Source organism: Gekko japonicus, unplaced genomic scaffold (genome assembly GCF_001447785.1).
Source record: "Gekko japonicus isolate JY-2015 unplaced genomic scaffold, Gekko_japonicus_V1.1 scaffold2097, whole genome shotgun sequence".
In the NCBI taxonomy this organism is placed as follows: Eukaryota; Metazoa; Chordata; class Lepidosauria; order Squamata; family Gekkonidae; genus Gekko; species Gekko japonicus.
In genome coordinates this window covers 14,216-34,963 of record NW_015168718.1, presented here as the reverse complement: position 1 = coordinate 34,963, position 20,748 = coordinate 14,216, and the positions used below count along the sequence as shown (strand labels likewise).

At 44.0% G+C, this 20,748-nt stretch overlaps 1 protein-coding gene across 1 annotated transcript in view; it reads right to left on the bottom strand.

The window, feature by feature from the left end:
- The window catches only part of CSNK2A2 (casein kinase 2, alpha prime polypeptide), an 85,699-nt gene extending 65,182 nt beyond the window's left edge, over positions 1-20,517 (bottom strand). The window contains exons 1-2 of the mRNA XM_015415570.1: positions 20,239-20,517; positions 18,273-18,384 (exon numbers count right to left, since the gene is read on the bottom strand). Of these exons, the coding sequence (XP_015271056.1) occupies positions 18,273-18,384; positions 20,239-20,342 (216 nt within the window). The 5' untranslated portion in view covers positions 20,343-20,517. The remainder of the gene's footprint in view (positions 1-18,272; positions 18,385-20,238) is intronic.
- Between the last annotated feature and the right edge of the window lie 231 nt (positions 20,518-20,748).

Here is a 20,748-nt window from a genome sequence, read left to right as displayed (position 1 = left end):
TGCCAGCCAAGCCTTCTGCTGCTCTCCCGTCCCCTGTGGCGACGGCGGTGAGGCAGTTCACAGAGCATTCCCTGCGCATGCGCAGGGGACGCTCTGTCACTTTTGGGGGGATTTACATATCCCCCTGATATTTTTTTCATGTTTTCATATTTTTGTGCACACCTGGGGACTGCCCCAAGTGTGCACAAAAATCTCCCTCCCCCCCAGGTGCCCCCGATGCGTGGATTTAGGTATCCGCACGCAGGGGGCACGTTTCGCTATTAGATATATAGATATTCATTTTAATAGTTGCTATCCGGCCAAACAAACACAGCTGTATATTTTTCCAGCGATGCAAATCTTTTTTAATTTCTTCCAGTAATTTATCATAGTTATCCTTTATGAGCCTAGTGTTTTTATTTGAAATTATTATTCCTAAATATTTAAATTTTTGCACTATTTCCATCTCTGTTAGCTGTTGCAACTCTGTTAACATGTTAGCTGTGCAGTTTTTTGTTATTATTTTTGTCTTTTTTCGATTGATCTTTAACCCCGCTACCCCCCCAAAATCTCGAACTAGCTCTAATAACTTTGGAACTGTCTCCACTGGCTCCTCCATTATGAATACAATATCATCCGCATAAGCTAATAATTTAAATTCTTCTCCTCGCACTCTAAGACCCCGAATGTGTGGGTCCCTTCTTATTGTGTTATTTAATGTTTCTAAAGCAAAGATAAATAGTAAAGGAGATAGCGGGCACCCTTGCCTCGTTCCTTTCTGGATTTCGATATCTGCGGTCACATCCCCATTTATAACCACCTTGGCATACTGTTTTCCATAAATAGCCTTTATCATTGATTCAAAATGTGCACCACATTCCCAATTCCGTATTTTCTGGAGTATAAATTCCCATGAGATATTATCAAATGCCTTTTCAGCATCCATAAATAATAATGCCATACTTTTTTGGGGGGGGAAAGTAAGGCCCAAACAAGTTTATGATAGCCCTCTACTTTCAGCAATGTTAACATCTTGGGATCACATAAGACCTCTTTTATTGCCACCAATATTACGCTACCAATCCTTTTAAAATCAAATTTGGTTCCCACCAGGTTTTAACAATCCAGTTTACAATTCTTGGAAATCAGCCAAAATTACCACACTTCAAGATCTCACATCTAAACAGCTGTTATTGCCTAAAGTTTCTCTGGAAGAAGAAGAAGAAGAGATTGGATTTATACCCCGCCTTTCACTACCCAAAGGTGTCTCAGAGCGGCTTACAAACTCCTTTCCCTTCCCCTCCCCACAACAGACACCCTGTGAGGTGAGTGGGGCTGAGAGAACTCTGACACAAACTGCTCTTTTTCAAGGACAGCTGTGCCAGAGCTTGTGACTGACCCAAGGTCACATCAGCAGGTGCAAGTGGAGGAGTGGGGAATCAAACCCGGTTCTCCCAGATTAGAGTCCGCACACTTAACCACTACACCAAACTGGAAGCTAAATTAAAAAGTAAGATCCCTTGGATACAATATTTTCAAATCTCACATCCTTGTACACAAATCCAACTTTCATTCATCCTAAAAAACCCACACACTGCATTTGAATCAGTTCTTCGTATAGCCACCATTTCTCAAAAAGGTCTAATCTCTAAGATACACAAAGTACTGGCTTCAATGAATAGCAAGGTAACCTTGTCTTACCAAACTCTGTGGCACAAAGACGGTAACTATACTCTCTCAGAAGATTCTTGAAACCAAATATGGTCTTCTCTTCTGTTCCACTTCAAAATCATATCAATGAAATTACAATCTTTCAAAATCTTATCGCATTGGTATCTTACACCACATAAATTGGCTTACATAAATCCTTCATACAGCCCAAAATCTGGAAAAAATGTGGCAACATAGGAAACCATCTGCATTGCTGGATCTTCTGTCCCAGAATTCTTCCTTTTTGGAATACAGTTCTAGATCAAATCAAATCTTCTATCCACATACACATTTTCCCCCATGCCGGAAAACTTGTTTTTGAATGGATGGGCTGCTAACTGTGCCGCACTTTCCACCATAGAAGGGGTCTCTTATGCTTTTTGCGGCTAAAACTGTCATTGCCACACACTGGAAAACGACAATGGCACCCACACTTTCACAATGGCATAAAAAGTTGTGGGATTTGTATATCATGGCTAAACTCTAGGACAATCCTACACATTTTGATAAGATTCCTGCCACTACTACTTTTGTTTCAACATGGTTTCCTATCTTAGGCCCCGGTCACATGGAGCATTAGCCACGCTAGAGAGACGGAAGATAGGCGGATTTTCCAGGCGTGATCTCACCACCACATCTGGGAAGCGTAGAACTCCCGTAGCACAACCGAGGTACTAGTTTCCGGAAACTGTGGGGCAAGGGCGGGTGTCTGATCGCGTTTTCGGTGGCATCCGGCGCCCGCCCATGGCCCATTATGAAAAGGTTTTTTCCTGAAGTCTCCAGGGATGCACACAAGCAGCCAACGAGGCATGCGCATACTTCAGGCTAAAAAAAACAAAACCACAACCCCGTTTGCCGTGCCGCTTCTTTGGCGCGTCATGTGATCGGCACCTCCCCCCTAAACACGGGACCTCGATGGGACCGCGAGGGGACGCCTGATTGCGCCATCGCGCGTTATTTTGCTGTGGGACAAACAGCCACGCCTCCCCCCCGCAATATCCAGCCCGTGTGACCGGGGCCTTAGAATACCTCTCCAACCAACAGATATACCTTTTATTTTTTTTAATTTACATTAAAAATAACTTCAATAATCCCCCGGGTTCCCCTCACCCCCCCCCATAATTAAAAAAAGATTCATATAAGCTACTTTATAAAACAACAAGGATCTAACTGAATAAATTACTATAACTACACTCCACAGAACAGACTGTAGACCTAACATAAGGCTAATCAGAGATTTATCAGGTCCAAATTATCAGCCGTAGCGGGAATCACAGCTTGCGACTTCAGGTAGTCTAGGATTGGTGCCCAAGTATGAAACAGTCGTGATTTATAGGTGGTATGTGTTTCTCGTAGGATTTTATCAGTCAATTTAGCAATTATAAAGCAGTCCCATATCCTATTTTGCCAAGCTGAGATAGAGGGATCCCTACTATCCTTCCACTTAGCCGCGATTTCCATCTTTGCTAAGGCAAGTAGAGTCAGGACTATTTGTTTGTTTGAAGATTGTAAAATAGATTCAAGTGTTTTATGAAGTAATAATGCTTCAGGTGTTTCCGGTAGATTGAGACCTGTTATATCTTGGATGGCAGCACTAATAAATACCCAAAAGCGCCTGACTCTAGGGCATGACCACCAACAATGGAGATATCCTGCAGTCCTACCACATCCCTTCCAACATAAATTATTGTTTGTCTTGTAAATATGTGCCAGTCGCGTTGGAGTCAAATACCATCGGTTAATCAATTTCATATATTGTAGTTGGAGTGGCAGAAATTTAATATATCTTGTGGTAAAGGCACACATTGAGTCCCAGTCCTGTTCTGTTGAAGACATCATACAGTCCGAATCCCATTTCTTCATCGTACTAATCATATATTTATTACCCCTCCGAATTAAAAGTTGATATATTATAGATAGTTTATGTCTCAGCGTAGCAGTGTCCCGAGCTAATACGACCTCGAAACCTGTTTCTTTCTCCTTCAAATCAGTTTTGAAATTCCTTTAGGAAAATTTGGAGTGCAGTTGAAAGTAATGGATCCATGAGATCTTTTGATCAATTAAAGTCTCAAGGTCTTGCTTTGGCAACAGTTCACCTTCATGTAGTATATCTTTGATTAAATAAAGTCCCTGACTTCTCCATTTTTAATTATATTTTCTAGATCTTCTGGAAACCAACCATGTCCAGTTAGAGTCGACAATGGAGAAAATTTACGTACTAGACCAGTCTTCCATTTGTCCCATATACGGAGAGAACCAACAGATATACCTAAAGTAATGGATGACTTATGGTTATTGTAATGCTTATTAATGTAATTCAGTTGTCCACCAATGCTCGCTTATATATATGTTAACTTTACGTCCTGTCTATGGAAGGTAACTCTTGCTTTTTGCCACAATAGTTTTCACTATTCCCACTACAATGCACTGCATCTGAAGTATTTGCTACTCTATCTCTGTTATACTACAACCTTTCTGTGAGTTTTTTATACTTGTACTGTTAATAATTTTTACTAAAAATTCAATAAACTTTATTGTACAAAAAAAATCCATGCTATTTGTCACCAGATCACACCTCAAAATGTTTAAAAACACTGCACTGTTAGCACGACTGCAATAAAAGGGTTGAAATGTATCTTAACTGCCCACTCCTTTAACAGTGATACTACCAAACGGATCAAGAATACTGCTTGTCTTATGCCAACAAGCTCTGATGTGTAAACTAAGAGACACACACAGGCTGCTTTCTATAAGTAAGAAGTGTGTGTGTATGAGACAGATGTGCAAAGCTGACATTCAGCAATGCATTCTAGCTCATAAACATTGATGGTTCTTCTGGTGCTCTCAGTCTCTGGAATGTGGAAACAGAATCAAGCAACTGACATTCCTTTCCCCCACAAGCCTCTCCCTGCTGACCAAAAGCCAGCTCATCTCCCTGGTATTCCAGAGACACAGGCTAGAGACCACTTGTGGTGGGTCTCTGACACTGAAACAATTTTTTTTGCCACAACTGCATCTGCTTTTACAAGTGGTGAAATATCCCCATCACATGAACCCTCAGGGCTAAGGGTGAACCTGGAGTCGCCTTCTGTGACTTCATGGACAAAACTGCTCACATCTGCCCTGACGTGGATTTCAGGCTGAATGTAGTGTAAATGCTGACGTTTCTTGTTGCAACGAGGCAGGGGAGATCTACCAACGGAGGGCTTGATACTGAAAAGGAGGGGCTGGTTGGATAATCCCAGGCTAGTTCAGGCTGCCTAGGAGGAGGCAGTCATGAGACCACTCCTAAAGAAACCCTCCGGGCTGCTGTCTGCTAATCTCCAGCTACAATCCAGACATTCCTGGATTATGGTGATTACAACACGCTGGTTTTGGGACAGAAACTGCTTTGGTTTTCCCCCACTAGAGAAGATGAGAGGGAAGGTGCAACCCTGTTGTTTTACTTGGACCCCTGGGCACTTGCCAGATTAAAGATGAATAGGTTGTTCCACTCTTTTTTGATGGTGCATTAATTTCTGGTGGGTTGTCATGTTGTTCTGCAGTCCAGTTGTACCTTAGAGGCCAACAAATGTTCCAGATTATAAGATTTTGAGAGTCAAGGCTCTCAACAAAGGGAGCTCAAAAGTTTATATCATTGAAATCTTGTTGGTCTCTGAGGCACTGCTGGTCTTGAATCTAGCTCTACTCTGTAACATGGCATCTGTCTTGTAAATTTCCCAAGGTTCTGTTTCCCCCTTACACGTGTTGTTAAGTTGCTGGGAGACATACAAATCTACAGCTGGGTGCCACCCAACCCTCTTCTTTACATTCAAATCATGTGAGACTGCAGACAGTCCAACAGGTATCTATCTCTCACATTTTTATCCATCTTTCTACCAAGGAACTTGGTGCAGCAACATTCTCCTCCACTTTTATGTTATTTATAGTACACCTTTCTCACCAAGATTCAAGGCACACTATGTGCACTGGTTGTCTAGCCACCCTGACCTGGATAGGCCAGGCCACATTTTGTCAGATCCTGGAAGCTAAGCCACCCTAACAATCAAGTTTGAAGGAAATGCAGAATAAAAGCAACAAGTAATGTCAGAAATCTTCATTAAGTAATTACTCAAAAGGAGTTCCATGCTACCCTTCAACCATCAGGTTCCTGGGGTGGCTGGCCACCACCAGTGTTCCCTCTAAGCTGAGTTAGTGCGAGCTAGCGCACAGTTTTTTAGCCTCCAGCTCACACATTTTTGTCTTTGCTCAGGAAGGATGGCTCCAGAGCAAACTAATTCATGCAGTAGCCAGATCGCTCACTCACAACTTTAACGCCAGTAGCTCACAAAGTAGAATTTTTTGCTCACAAGACTCCACAGCTTGGAGCATTGGCCACCACCACATTAAACAGTCAAGTGTAATCAATGGTGATTCTCCGCAAAAGTTCACTTCTCATAAAAATCTATGGAAAGGATGAGGAAAGGTTCTGGGATAGTGTTGCTAAATATGTTTATGGACAAGAGACAAACACACCACCAACAATCTTAACTTCCTGACAAGAGTACTTGTACAACATGCATCAATCAAGATGAGTCCAGTAGCACCTTAGGGGGGCAATGAGCTTTCGAGAGTCAAAGCTCCCTTTGTCAGCTCTGACTCTTGACAGCTCATGGTCGCCAAAATCTTGTTGGTCTCTAAGGTGCTTTGTTGTTGTTCAGTCGCACAGTCGAGTCCAACTCTTCGCAACCCCATGGACCAGATCACGCCAGGCCCTCCTGTCTTCCACTGTCCTCTGAAGTTTGCTCAATTTCATGTTCCTTGCATCTATGACACTGTCTAACCATCTAATCCTTTGCCGTCCCCGTCTTCTTTGACCTTCAGTCTTTCCCAGCATCAGGGTCTTCTCCAGTGAGTGCTCCCTTCTCATTTGGTGGCCAAAGTATTTGAGCTTCAGTTTCATTATCTGGCCTTCCAGTGAACAGTCAGGGTTGATTACTTTTAGGATTGACTGATTTGATCTTCTTGCAGTCCAAGGGACTCTCAAGAGTCTTCTCCAGCACCATAGTTCAAAAGAATCTATTCTTCGGCGCTCGGCCTTCCTTATAGTCCAACTCTTGCAGCCATACATGACTACTGGGAATACCATTGCTTTGACCATGCGGAATTTTGTTGGCAGGGTGATGTCTCTACTTTTTATCATGCTGTTTAGGTTCGCCATCGCTTTCCTCCCAAGGAGCAGGCGTCTTTTAATTTCATGGCTGCTGTCACCGTCTGCGGTGATCTGGGATCCCAGGAACATTAAGTCTGTCACTACTTCCACGACTTCCCCTTCTATTTGCCAAGGAGTGATGGGGCCGGATGCCATGATTTTAGTTTTTTTGATGTTGAGCTTCAACATCTTGTTGGTCTCTAAGGTGCCACTGGACTCAAATCTAGCTGTTCTACTGCAGATGAACACAGCTACCTACTGAAACTATATGCATCAATCAAAATAGCCCCCGCTTGCTTTTAACAAACTGCAGGCTGCCAGCCTAATTTTTCCAACCTTCAATTATTCCACCTTACTTTTTCAATTTCACAGTACGCACTGGGTTTATCCCACAAACAAAGGGAGTTCCTAGTTGGGTCAAACAATGAATTTACTATTACTTGTTTATCTAATAGTATATGCATTCACAACAGTTTTCAGAAAAATTCTTTCCATCTATATTCACTGTTAATGTGAATAGTGAATAACTGCAGAAAGGTCCAAGTCACATGTTTTTTCCAACGCAGGATAATACAGCGTTGTGTACAGAGAATAATTTTAAAAGTATAGAAAGGAATTGATCTAGGTATAAGTGCACAGAAAGATTTATGACTTCTGAAAGATCTTACCTTATTTACAACTGGCTCAAAAAATATTAATATGACCCGACGCATCAGTAGCAGTGTAACCAATTACCACATACTGGATCCTTGCCATCCTGGCTATTAAAACCATGTCCGGGAAAACTGGAAACTCTCCTAGTGCAGGTTAATATGCCGTTCTCCCAAGAGGTATTTTCTTAACAGCTGAAAGAAGCTGTGATTAGACTTTTTGAGAAGTTGTCTTTGGATAGCTAGCGTGTGGGAAATAATCAACTTGTGCCCCATCTCCCCTTTGGGGGCAAGGTGACTGAGCAGGTTATGGAAGAGCACCTGCCAATTTTTCTGGAGAAACATCTGCTTTTGACTCATTTCCGTCTGCCCTCAGACCTGGATTTGGAAGTAGAACATCACTATTGGTTTTGGATGATGATCTCCAGCTACAATTCCAGCAAGAGCATTCTGTCACTGCTGATATTAAATTTATCAGCAGCATCTGACCTGGACAGCCATGAAATTTTGCTGGATCAACTACAATCATCTGCAAACCAAAAGGGCTAAGCTAACACTGTATGTTATAAAAGTTGTTGTTGTTGTTCAGTCACACAGTCGAGTCCAACTCTTCGCGACCCCATGGACCAGATCACGCCAGGCCTTCCTGTCTTCCGCCGTTCTCTGAAGTTTGCTCAATTTCATAATTGAGAATTCTTCAAATTATTCTTGTATCAGAGATTTCAATGGTCTGGATGTGTGTCACCTCCATCAATTTGATCTTGTACTTCGATGGAGGTGACACACATCCAGACAACTGAAATCTCTGATACCAGAATAATTTGAAGAATTGCCATGGCTATATCTATGGCCCAACATATATACCAGTAACATAATTATAAACATACAAGGAAACAACATCTGGTTATATATATATGTATATTTAAAACCTTTTATACATGTATTTGGATGTGTGTCAGTACAATATAGAAAATAGTGACCACTGAAGAAGGCCCAAAGGGGCCAAAACACGTTTGGTTCTTAAATTTGAAATTGTTTATCCATCAAATGTATTTGTATGTGAAAAATTTTTTATAAGTCTGATATTTAGACTCTTTCTTTTAATCATAATATGTTTTAACATGTGTACACCTTAATAAACATTTGTACTTTTATAACATACAGTGTTAGTTTAGCCCTTTTGGTTCGCAGTTATATCTTGGATTGAGTCCCCCCCCCCTTTTTCGGTTTTTGTCAACTACAATCATTGCCTGACATAAAAGGTTGGTGCTGTTCTTTTCTTGTTGGCAGGATAGTGTTTCCAAAGAGAGGCAGCACCAGCTAGTTGGAAACTAGGGTATAGAATAGGGATGGAAGCGGGGTGAAAGGGGTTGCTGAAATGGCTTGCAAAAGCTTATGCAAGGCGTTTCAGCGATCCCTATCACTCTCCCCACTTGGAAGGAATCGCTAACATCACTTCCAACTGGGAAGACATTTAAATGCCTTCTCAGTTCACTTGTTCACCTGCCATGGCACAGTTTGCAAAAACCAAGCTGTGCGGCTTGGAGAAGGCATTTAAAGAGGCCACATTTAAAGAGACTTCTCTAACCCTTGCAGCTGCTGCTGCCAGCGTGTCTGACATGAACCATACGAACCCACCTAGAAGGTTCATGGGGGCGGGATGACATGAATAGAGGTTCGCAAACTATGAACCGGGCCAAGTTCGTGATGAACTTAGGTTTGTAATTTGGTTCGTGCCCATCCCTAGTATAGAGTCCCTCATGCACCTTAACCTTTATGTTAAGCCTTTGGCTGAGATCAACCAAAGTGGGTTGTCCCCAATACGCAGACATCAGCCAATGTTATATTATTATCTAAGCCTCCAGAAGCAGCTGTAACAGTCCAGGGCCAGCATCTTCACGACATGCTCAAGTGGCCGAGAGCAAACAAACTGAAACTTGATCTAGACAAGATAAATGTGATGCTGGATGGGAAGGCAGCCTTAAGCCAGTACAGAATTAAGGGTCTACTAAAGAGAGCTTTAGTTAAGAATTTGGGGTTGCCCTTGGACCCAGACCTGTCAATGGATAAACAAATCGATGCTGTTGCTAAGAGTACCTTCTTTCAGTTACATGTTCCTCGTAAACTGCCCCACCACTCTGCAAACTGAGCCATTCTTTTCTATGTTAACTTCCAGACTGGATTACTGTGACAAGCTCTATATGGGGCTACCTTTGAAGACACGTCAGAAGCAGTGTTCCCTCTAAACTGAGTTAGTGTGAGTTAGCTCACAGTTTTTTAGCCTCCGGCTCACACATTTTTGTCTTTGCTCAGGACAGATGGCTCCGGAGCAAATTAATTTATGCAGAAGCCAAATCGCTCACTCACAACTTTAATGCCAGTAGCTCACTAAGTAGAATTTTTGCTCACAAGACTCCACAGCTTAGAGGGAGCACTGATTAGAAGTTTGGATTGGTACAAAATGCAGCAGTGAAAATCCTGTCAATGGCTTGGAATATATAACTTCACCACTGTGTCAACTTCATCAGTTATGTATATGCTTCCAGACTCAATTCATACTACTATTTATCAACCTCTAAAGTCCTTCACAGCCTAGGAATCTCGTTCTTATTGAAGTACATCTCCTAATATCGTCCCCTGTACCAGCCATGTTCTTCAGACAACTTTCTCCTTGTAGTGGCCTCTGCTAGTATTTTCCATCTGTCAACAGTCAGGTTGCAGGATTTTTCTGTGGCATTGTCCAGTCCTTTCAATGGCTTACAGCCTTCACTTACTGCATTCAGGAAGGTTTGTTAAATGGCGTCATTTCAGAGGATGATTGGTGGAGGATAAACTGGCAGAGCCAGTTTGGTGTAGTGGTTAGGAGTGTGGACTCTAATCTGAAGAACCAGGTTTGATTCCCCACTCCTCCACATGCAGCTGCTGGTGTGACATTGGGTCAGTCATAAATTCTTTTAGAGCTGTTCTCTCAAAGGCAGTTCTCGAGAGAGCTCTGTCAGCCCCACCTACTTCACAGGGTGTTTGTTGTGGGGACGGGAAGGGAAAGGACATTGTAACCTGCTCTGAGGTTCCAAGTAAAGGGCAGGATATAAATCCAATCTTTTACTTCTCTTCTTTATTTGGCTTATGGACTGCTATACAGTTTTTACGCATTTGCAACTTGCTGCTTTGCTAGCCACTCTGAAGAGATAACGCTGAATACAAATATCATAAGAATAAATTATATCTATCTGATAGCAAAGAGTGGTCCCACCACATGGAACAAAAAATCCACACAAGTTTGCAGAAACATCTTACGGGGGGGGGGGGAAACTAGCAAAAACATAATTTAAAGGTGACAGTATCTTGCAAGACTAAGTTCAGAGGTTGTGGCTGCCATTTTGGGCTTGCACAGCGAACCCCAGAAAATGATGACCTAGGCAACTCGAAAGTGGCAGCCATGATCTTGCAAGACAAGTGTTTCGAGATCTTGGCACTATTAAACTATTTTGCGTACTTACTGAAGTTTCTTAGGGTGGCTGAAAGCAGGAGCTGGGTTAGGAGAGGAGAGAAGACGCAGAGACTATGGTAGGTGAAGAGATGAACTAGGAACGGAAGGTAGCAACAAATATGAAATGGGAGAAAGAAAGTAGGGAGGGGAAGAATGGGAGCCAGAGCAAACAAGGAAGAGCACAGGGAAGGGAGAAAAAAAATGGAGACAGAGCAGGAAAGGCAGCCTGCAGAGGGTGATGGGATTTCCCTTCCCCTGTGAGTCCCTCTGTTTGTTGGTTACTATTTTTGGAACAGATAATCATGCTACATCCACTACTTTGAATGTTATGTATGTCTTCAACTCACTCTACTAATTCAATTCTGACCTTTAATGGCATAACATATATAATCAAGTATATTCAGAATGGAAAGAAGATTTACCATAGGCAAGATGTAACTATATACAAAGTGCTGAAAAGCTATTTAGAACCTTCTACAGACTCTGAAAAAAACTTGGGAAATGGATTCTGGTTTGACCATTCGCATGAATCTACCATAAAAATTCTTTCTAGATTCTAAGCATGCTTACTCAGAAACAAGCTCTGAGCAATAAGTAAGCTGCATTCAAGGGGAACTACTCCCAGGAAGACGCATACAACTTACACCTAAGAGTTATCCAACAAAATACCCTATATAGGGCATATTGTACCCCAAGAGGTACCAGCACCAGAAGTTCTCAGAGAGTAGTAAATGTTGACTCTGCATGGCCACCAGTGCAATGGAATAACTCTAGCCTCCCCTGCTCTAGGCCTCTCTGTCATCTCCCCATCACTGCTTCAGATTGTAAGTTCCTTGGAGCAGAGACATGTCTTACTGGCTTAAGGAACTCTACAACACAAATGCCCCAATGTCCACTGTGTGGTTAAAATGTGCATTCAAGCCCCTGACCTAGCAATACTGTGTGCACTGCAACAGGACACTATTGAAACTGCAGAACTGCACCAAACCCAGGAAATTAACTGTATGTCACGTTTCAGAATAGCTTCCCCAATTTCTAATAAGCTGCTGTACACTGGCTGTGTCAAGATAAGCATTTCACTCTTGCAAAATATTCTGAGGAAGACCAATGAACACACTGAGCCCCAGCACTTCCAAACCATCATGAACTACTGCTGTAGTATCAATATTTAAGATGGCTGCATACAAGCCCAGTAAACTGCCACTGCAAATGCAAAAACCCTGTAAATGTTAATTTGCATTTTTTTTTACTACTCCCGTATGGGAGACAGCAACCTCCCTCGTCCTTCACTCCCAAACACATAGAATTTACTATCTATCATATTGTTGCCCTGCCTTTCCTCCAAGGTTCTCTTTTCCCCAATCAACTCCTCAAGCTGCCTCTTAGAGATCTTAGTACTACTTGGGAAAGTGGGACCAGTAGTCAAGACGGGGTTTATAAGATGTATAGGGTGTAACGGAATTCTCCCAAAAGAAGTTTTTTGGTAAAATAACAGGTGGTCAGTTGACAAACATCCTCAGGACTAACAAAACAGTGAAAAATGACTGCATTTCGACTTCCATTTGATGGCTCACGGACTCACCTCCGTGCTCTGGCGGATGGAGGGGGTGAGCAGGCTCGTAACCCCCCCCAGGAGCCCGGGGAAGGGCACCTGGCCAAGGAGCTTTGAAGGGTAGCCTCTTCTCTGGCTGAATGCCAGGGAATCGAGGCTCCCCCTTGCTCCAGTGGTCCGTCCAGCTGATAGACCTGATGGTACAAGTGAAGCTAGCCGGATCAAGTTCAGGAGATCAGGCATTTGAAATGATGAATGAAGAGGGGTCGGAAGACCAACTATGAACGTGAGTCAAATGAGAACTGATTTTTAAATGAAAAGACACTCCTTACCCGAAGCGGCGAAACGGCAGAAGCGAGTGGTGGGAGGGACGCCTCCCATGTCCATAAATCGTTGAGCGAAAGGGGAGGGAGTGGAAGAATAAACAAGAAATTGCCCAGAGTACTCATTCATCGAGCTATACAGATAAGCGTATATTCAGAGACTTTAAAATTTATTGCGAAAGCAAACAAACGAGAAAAAGATGGCAGGGAAGAGGGACAGAGACAAAGAGAAACTTTTTAAAGCGAAACTAGAGTCCCCGAAGGTGCCGGAAATGACCAGTGAGACGACGAAGGCGATGACAGAGGTCATGCGCCCTCTGCTGGAACAGCAAATATTACTGTACAACAAAAGCAGCTCCAAGTTGTGACAACAAGCATTACTGCTCAACAAACGCAAATAACGGATTTGATTCAAGTAATGAAGCAGGATGCTGAGAAAGTAAAGGAAATGGCTGAGACAACGCAGATAGTGAGGAAAAAAGTGCAAAAATTGGAAAAGAAAACTGTATCTTTGGAAGATCAGATGCTGCAAGTGCAAATGGATAAGGCCAATATGGTCCTGCGCTTCCAGGGGGTGCCAAAGAAGAGAGACTCTTAAAGAACTTATGAGTGAGCTACTTGCCCCAGTAGCAGATATAAAGGCGGACTTGCTACTCAACGACATGGATGTGGCCTACAGGTCATATTCAGGATACATAAAGAAAAATAATCTGCCTGGGGAAATTGTAGTAAGATTCTCGAAGAGGCACGTCAGGGATGCTATCCTGAAAGCAGTTGCTGCGACACCCCTGAAGGTGGGGGAGAATGCTGTCAGAGCGCTAAAGGATATTCCATTTGAAGTAAGACAATGCAGAAAGAAATACAAAGAACTTGTGTTTTTCCTCCAAACAAACTCAATTGGATATAAATGGCTGTTTCCAGAAGGAGTAATATTCAAGATCAAGGAGAAGAAGGTCAAGATTGACTCTGTTCTTAAAGCTCAAGAGTTTCTAAAGGAGCAGCTGGGAAGGCCAGAGGACGAGAAAAAAGAAGAGGACGATAAGTCCAGTGGAGAGCTGGAAACTGGTTTGTCTGGTGAGGACTCTTTGTTTGAGCAGGGGGCATCAGCCCCGAAAAGTTCCTACAAACTGCGGGAGAGAGAGAAGAAGAAGTAACGGCTGAAGGACTCTGAATTGTGCCTTTGAGAACTTTGGTTCTAGGGGATGATGGGGGGCATTGTTATTGGGCAATTAAATGTAACTGGGGATGGTTAAAAGGGTTAAAAGATTGACAGTTCATAAGAAGTACAAAGATGAAAGGTCTGAATGAAGTATAAAAAGCTAGTTGGAGATCTCCTCTTGGGTTTTTAGTTAGTAGTGGGTTCTTTACTTTCTCCCTTATATGTAGCTTTCCCTTTCTTTTTTCTGTTCTAGTTTTTTAGTGTTTAAAAAAATCAATAAAAAATCCCCTCCGGGGGCTTAAAATAACTGCATTTCTACAGCAGGCTTGCAGTGCATGTTGCTTCTCAGCCTAAGCCCACCCACTGATTCATGGCCGATGTGAGAGTTGAACTGTGGCTTCTTTGCTCATAGCTTGCTCTCTTCCTGTGTGAGCCAAGAACAAATGAAGCCTCATTTCAGATACGTAGCCCACCGACTGATACCTGGAGTTCTTTCAGAAGACATTACAGTACAGAAATGGACAGGCTTGTTTATAGTTTACATCCAGTATTCCTTACAGTACAGTACAAGGCTAGATGGGAACCCAGGAGTCTTCTTCCACAGGACAACCCCAGCACAAAAAGTGACAGACTGCTGCCATTTAACACCTAAAGCTTACCTCTAGAAACTTTTCAACGCATTGCCAGGGACATAAAGCCATTTCTGGAAGGCCACCCCTTTCTGCTCAGAGGCCTTGGAGAGCAGTACTGGCCTTGTTTTACAGACAATCCCCAGCTTTAACAACTAATTTCCAGCCTCAACAGGCCTCCCCAACAAAGAAACTAACCAGAGACCACCAGTCCCCGCCACATCAATGTCCCTCATATCTACTCAAACAACAGGACTGCAGGACTCATATTGCCAGCAGCTCATTCACCCGCACATCTTCTACTGTGATAGATGCCATCATGTGCTAGCAATGCTCTTCAGCCATTTACTTTGGCAAACTGGAGTCTCTAAGCAAAATGGATCAGAGACAAGTCACATGTTTAAAATGGAAATGCTCAACAGCCAAAGGGGAGCATTTCAGTCTCCCTGGACCTTTAGTAATAGACTTAAAGCTTACAACATTTTAGCAGAAGAGGTTCAAAAGGAGATTCAGGAGAGAAACTGCTGATGCTGAGTTGGCATTCATAAACACATCTGACACTATCGGGCTTGGATTCAACAGGGATTGGCAGTGTTTAGGACACTGCAAAAAGCAATTACCCTTTTCAGGTTTACATACACTATTCAGATATATCCTACTTTGCTAATTCATGAACAATTGGGGCTGTAGTGGTTCATACCCATTCTGAATGGCCACCTACTCTTTTGACTAGATCTTATTTTCATTTGTGTTCTGCAATTTAAGATCATTGACTTGCATCCTGGGATAATCTCCTAGTGGATCTCCTGACAAAAATATGCAATCTATCACTAATATCTGCCTACATTCCCTAATGTTACCCGCATCTTTAAAAAAGGTTTCAGAGGAGATCTGGGAAATTACAGGCTAGTCAATCTAACATTGATACCAGGTAAGTTGGTGGAATCCGTTATTAAAGATAGAATTAGTAGGCACACTGATGAACAAAAATTGTTGAGGAAGAATCAGCATAGATTCTGGAAGGGAACATCTTGTCTCATTAACCTTTTAGAGTTCTTTGAGGAGGTGAACAAGCATGTGGACAAGGGTGAACCAGTAGATGATGTTTACCTAGATTTCTACAAAGCTTTAGATAAAGCTCCTCATCAAAGGCTCCTAAGTAAACTCAGCAGTTGTGCGATAAGAAGTCCTCCTGTGGGTTAAAACTGGTCAATTAACAGGAAACAGACTCAGAGAGTGAGTATAAATAGACAGTTTTCACAGTAGAAGGTGGTAAGCAGTGGGGTACCGCAGGGCTCAGTACTATGTCCAGTGCTTTTTAACTTGTTCATTGTTGGAAGTAAGCAGTGAAGTGGCTTAAGTTTACAGATGACACTAAGTTGTTCAGGGCAGTAAGAACCAGGGAGGACTGTGAGGTGCTCCAAAGATATGTCAAGGCTGGGAGAGTGGGCATCAATATGTCAAATGAGGTTCAACATGGGCAGGAGCAAAGTAATGCACATTGGAGCCAAAAATCTTAACTATAAATATACACTGATGAGGTCCGAAATGGCGGTAACTGACCAGAAGAGAGATCTTGGAGCCATGGCAGATGTCGACTCAGCATGCTACTGCAATAAAAAGGGCAAATGCTGTACTGGGGATTATTAGGAAGGGGACTGAAAACAAATCGACCAGTACCATAACGCCCCTGTATAAATCTATTGTGCGGCCTCATCTGGAATACTGTGTACAGTTCTGGTCACCACACCTCAAAAAAGACAGCACTGGAAAAGGCGCAGAAAAGAACAACTGAGGTGGCGGTCACACGGGCCAGAAAATGTGGGGGGGGGGGAGCGTGGCTGTTTGCCCCGGAGCAAAATAAAGCGTGGCCACCCGGATCACACGTCCCAGTCGAGGTCCCGTGGTCATGGGGGAGATGCCGATCACACAAGTATCCTACAGCAAAGAAGCCAAGCCGCGCAATCACACTAGTAATCACTCTTTGTGCGTATGCGCTGTTGGGCGCTTTTGCGCATCCTGCGGAGACTTGGGAGGAACCCCCCCCCCGTTTGCGACGAACATCGGCGGGCGCCGGGTGCCACGTAATTCCACCGGAAACGCGATCAGATGCCCGCCCTTGGCCTGCGGTTTCTGGAAACTAGTACCTTGTAAGTACTAGTTTTTTAAGCCGCATCTTCGGCGGGAAGCCACGGGTTCCCTGCTGCCGGCGGCCGGGCATGGCGGCAGCGGAGAGGCGGCGCGACGGTGAACTGGTGCTGTAGGCCTAAAATGACTAAGAGGATTAAATACTTTCCCTATGAAGAAAGGTTTAAAAGGTTAGGGCTCTTCAGCTTGGAGAAATGATGATTGAGGGGAGACAAGACAGAGGCTTATAAAAGTATGCATGGGTCAGAGAAGGTAAAAAAATACTTTTCTCCCTTTCTCACAATGCAAGAACTCGTGGGCACTCAGTGAAATTAGAACAGATAAAAGCACTCCTTCACCCAAAGAGTCATTAACATGTGGAATTCACTTCCACAGGAGGTGGTGGCAGTTACAAGCACAGACAGCTTCAAGAGGGGATTGGGTGAACATATGGAGCAGAGGTCCATCAGTGGCTATAGCCACAAGTTATAGATGGAACGCTATGTCTGGGGCATTGATGCTCTGTATTCTTGGTGCTTGGAAGGATACAATGGGAGGGCTTCTGGAGTTCTGGCCCTGCTAGCGGACCTCCTGATCGCACCTGGATTTTGGCCACTGTGTGACACAGAGTGTTGGACTAGATGGGCCATTGGCCTGATCCAACATGGCTTCTGTTATGTTCTGGCCTCTTCTTGCAGTAACTACCCCCTACTTCCCAGTAGGGGAATTACTCCCCTCCCCAGTAGGGGAGTACTCCCCTACTACTCCCTAGTAGGGGAACTACTCCCAGTAGGGTGTAACTACTTGTTGCTCTGCATCTCTCTCCCTTTCTCCCTGCCAAACTGGATGTTACATTTCATGCACTTTGAAGAAAATGGGATCTGACTCATTAAAGCATCCGCCACAATAACTTTGTCAGTCTTTAAATGTGCCATTAAACTCTGATATTTAGTTAAAATGCTGTTAAACCAAATGTAATCCAGTGATAAACATGCTTCCCACCTCATTTTAAGATAAGCTGACTAGCATTATATTACTACAAAGAGCAACATCCAAGCTTGCTTATTCAAAATCCATCCAGGTAGTCACCTATGACAGAACTCTTATCAGGATACTGTGAATTATTGAAAAGTTAATGGAATGATCCCCCTGCATTACAGTTAACATAGCTTAATATCTGCCCTGCCCAGCTGGCTCCACCATTTACTATTTTATTAAATGGGGCCAGCATACATGGTACTATTCAAATACAAGGCATGATTCTGTTACTTCACAAAAAGGATTTTATGTTACAGTTTTAGGTTTCCAGGACAGAAAGGAGAGAGTACAATCAGCAAAGGATTACCAAAGTGACACAACTCCCATTTTAAATCCAAAAACTCAAATGGTTAAGAATTTATGCATTAAGAACAATCTGTTACACAGCTGAAGGAAAGATTATACAACCTTGCTGCAAACTCACCTTCAGAATTTTCACAACCACTCGCTCATTGTTGGTGATGTTAATGGCCTCAAAGACTTCGCTGTATTTCCCCCGGCCGAGTTTCCGAACAAGTTGATAATCGTCTTGATTACTGCAGAGAGTGAAAAGAAAAACATGCTTCAGAGTTACAAACTTGAAACCCTCTCCTAACCCTTCCAGTAAGAGAAGGTCACACATTAGATTCTTTTCAGATGCAGAGAACAAGAGTTTTTTACATCAAGACAGTCAATAGACTGCTATTGCTGGATTGAAAATCTTCGTAGGTATTATCTCAATATTATACCAGCTGTGAGGGATAGGAAAAGAACCTAAATCTTCCAAGCTAAGAATTCTCAACATTTGCTATCCATCTGTAACCATGAGATCAAAATGAGAATCTGTCAGTTTGTCGACATTTGACTTGACTTAAGCTACAGAACTGATGGAGACTGTTCTGAACTACATGATGTAGGCAGTGCACTCTACAAACTCCCTTTCAAAGATCTTGAGTGAGGAAGACAATTCTCTAAGGAAGACTTTTCCTTCACCTTTTCCTACAAGCATCCCAACAAGGATGATGGCAACAGAAAAGGATAAAATATCACCCAACCAATCCATAGGATAACATTCCCGATTAGCACTACCTATTTCCAAGTCACAAATTGATCCAATTGCCACTGTTTTAAATACATGACGGGATTCAGAGTAACTAATTAATATCTGATCTTAAGCCATGATGACTCCAGAACTCCTGAATTCACCCCTGCCAACAGGCAGAATCACAAGAGCATGCCTTGGATCTCTTTTTCAACAAAGAAGCATGCCCATGAGTCAAAAGGCATTTTCCACATGATCCAATACTAACTATTGTGCATGGATGCAAAAAAAGAAAAAGTAAAACTTGAGACCCAAAATAATGCTCTATACATCTGATATCACATTAGAAAATGTGTCACATTGGAAATACAAAGTGATCTGCCTCACATCTGTTAGAAGATCTCACCCCCAAAATGCTGGATCCAGTCAGTCATCCGTCTAGTCCAGCAATCTGTTTAACATGGAAGTCAACTAGTTGCCTTGGGAGGACCAACACATAGTCCACAGACACCAAGGCCCTCCCAATGTTGCCTCCTGGCACTTGTGTCCAGAGACTGACTTCCTCTGTATGAGGAGATTTCCTGTAGTCATTTTGGGTAGTAACTATTGATGGACCTATCCTTTATTGATGGATCTTTATGGCCATCACTACATTGACTGACGGTAAACTCTAAATTTAATTACTTGTTGAATAAACAAAAATTTCCTTTTGTCCACCAAGAATCTGTCACCCATCAACTTCACTGGGTGCATCAGCAGCCCATTGTTCTGGAAGAAGAAGAAAAGGTTCTTCCTACATGCACTTTCTGCATCCCAGACCTACTTCTTCTCTTCCACTGCCTGAGACGCCCAGGTAAGATTTTTCTTAGACGCTGGAATAGTAACGTCCAGGTTAAATGCATCCACTTGGGACTTTAAGGGAGCCATCCTGAGCAGGCCTACTCTGGAGTAACTCCCATGTTATCCATTAGGCCTTACTCTTTAAAAAGCGCTATCAGACTCTTACACTCGAACTAGTGTTTTTAATCTGGTTTAGCCTCCCGATTCAGACCCCTCGGCCAACGGCTAGCCCCGGAGAACGAAGGCGTCAGAAACCCAGGCCTGCCCCCCCCCAACCCGAGACTACCTCTAGACGTGGAGAATATTCGAGCTGCCTCTGACCGAACAGAAAGAGGAACCAAAAGGTGCAACTGTATGAACGGAACGATTTCGGGGCGGGGGAGCAGAGAAAAAGAGGCTGCGAGCAAAGAAAGCGGGACGCGCCTCCGGGCGAGGCACAGCCGGCTAACTGTAGCACGCGCCATTCCCGCCGGGAGGGAGGGAGGGAGGGAGGGGGGTGGTGCCTGCCTGCCTGCCTGCCTCTTCTTACCCCCAGGTGGGGACGTGGGCCTCGTAGTCCCAGTACTCGCGGCTCCTCAGGCTGTTCACTTCAGCGTAGACACGGGCCCTGCTGCCGGCGGCCGGGCCGGGCATGGCGGCAGCGGAGAGGCGGCGCGGGGGGGGGGGCGCGGCGCGGACCCGAGCCGGCGGGGCCGGCCTGCTCGTTTCTTTACTCGCCTCCCTCGCTGGTTCACTCGCCGCCGCAGCGGACCCGGAAAAGGAGGCGGCGGCAGCAGCCTTGGCCTCAGCGGCGGCGGCGACACGCCTACCGACCCAGCCTCGCTGGGCAAGAGAGGCAGCCGCTCAGGCCGGTGAGGGCCTGGCACCACAGCGCCGCCTGCCGCGCCGGCGGATTCCTCCACGCTGCGCGCGCAGCCCAAACCCCCACCCACCCAGCACGCGCGGCTTGTGCCCCACCCACTCGCTCCCTTCGGCGTCGGAAGGCTCCTTTGGGCGACGCGCGCAACTAACTCACCCAGCCGGGCCGGGTTCCTCGTGG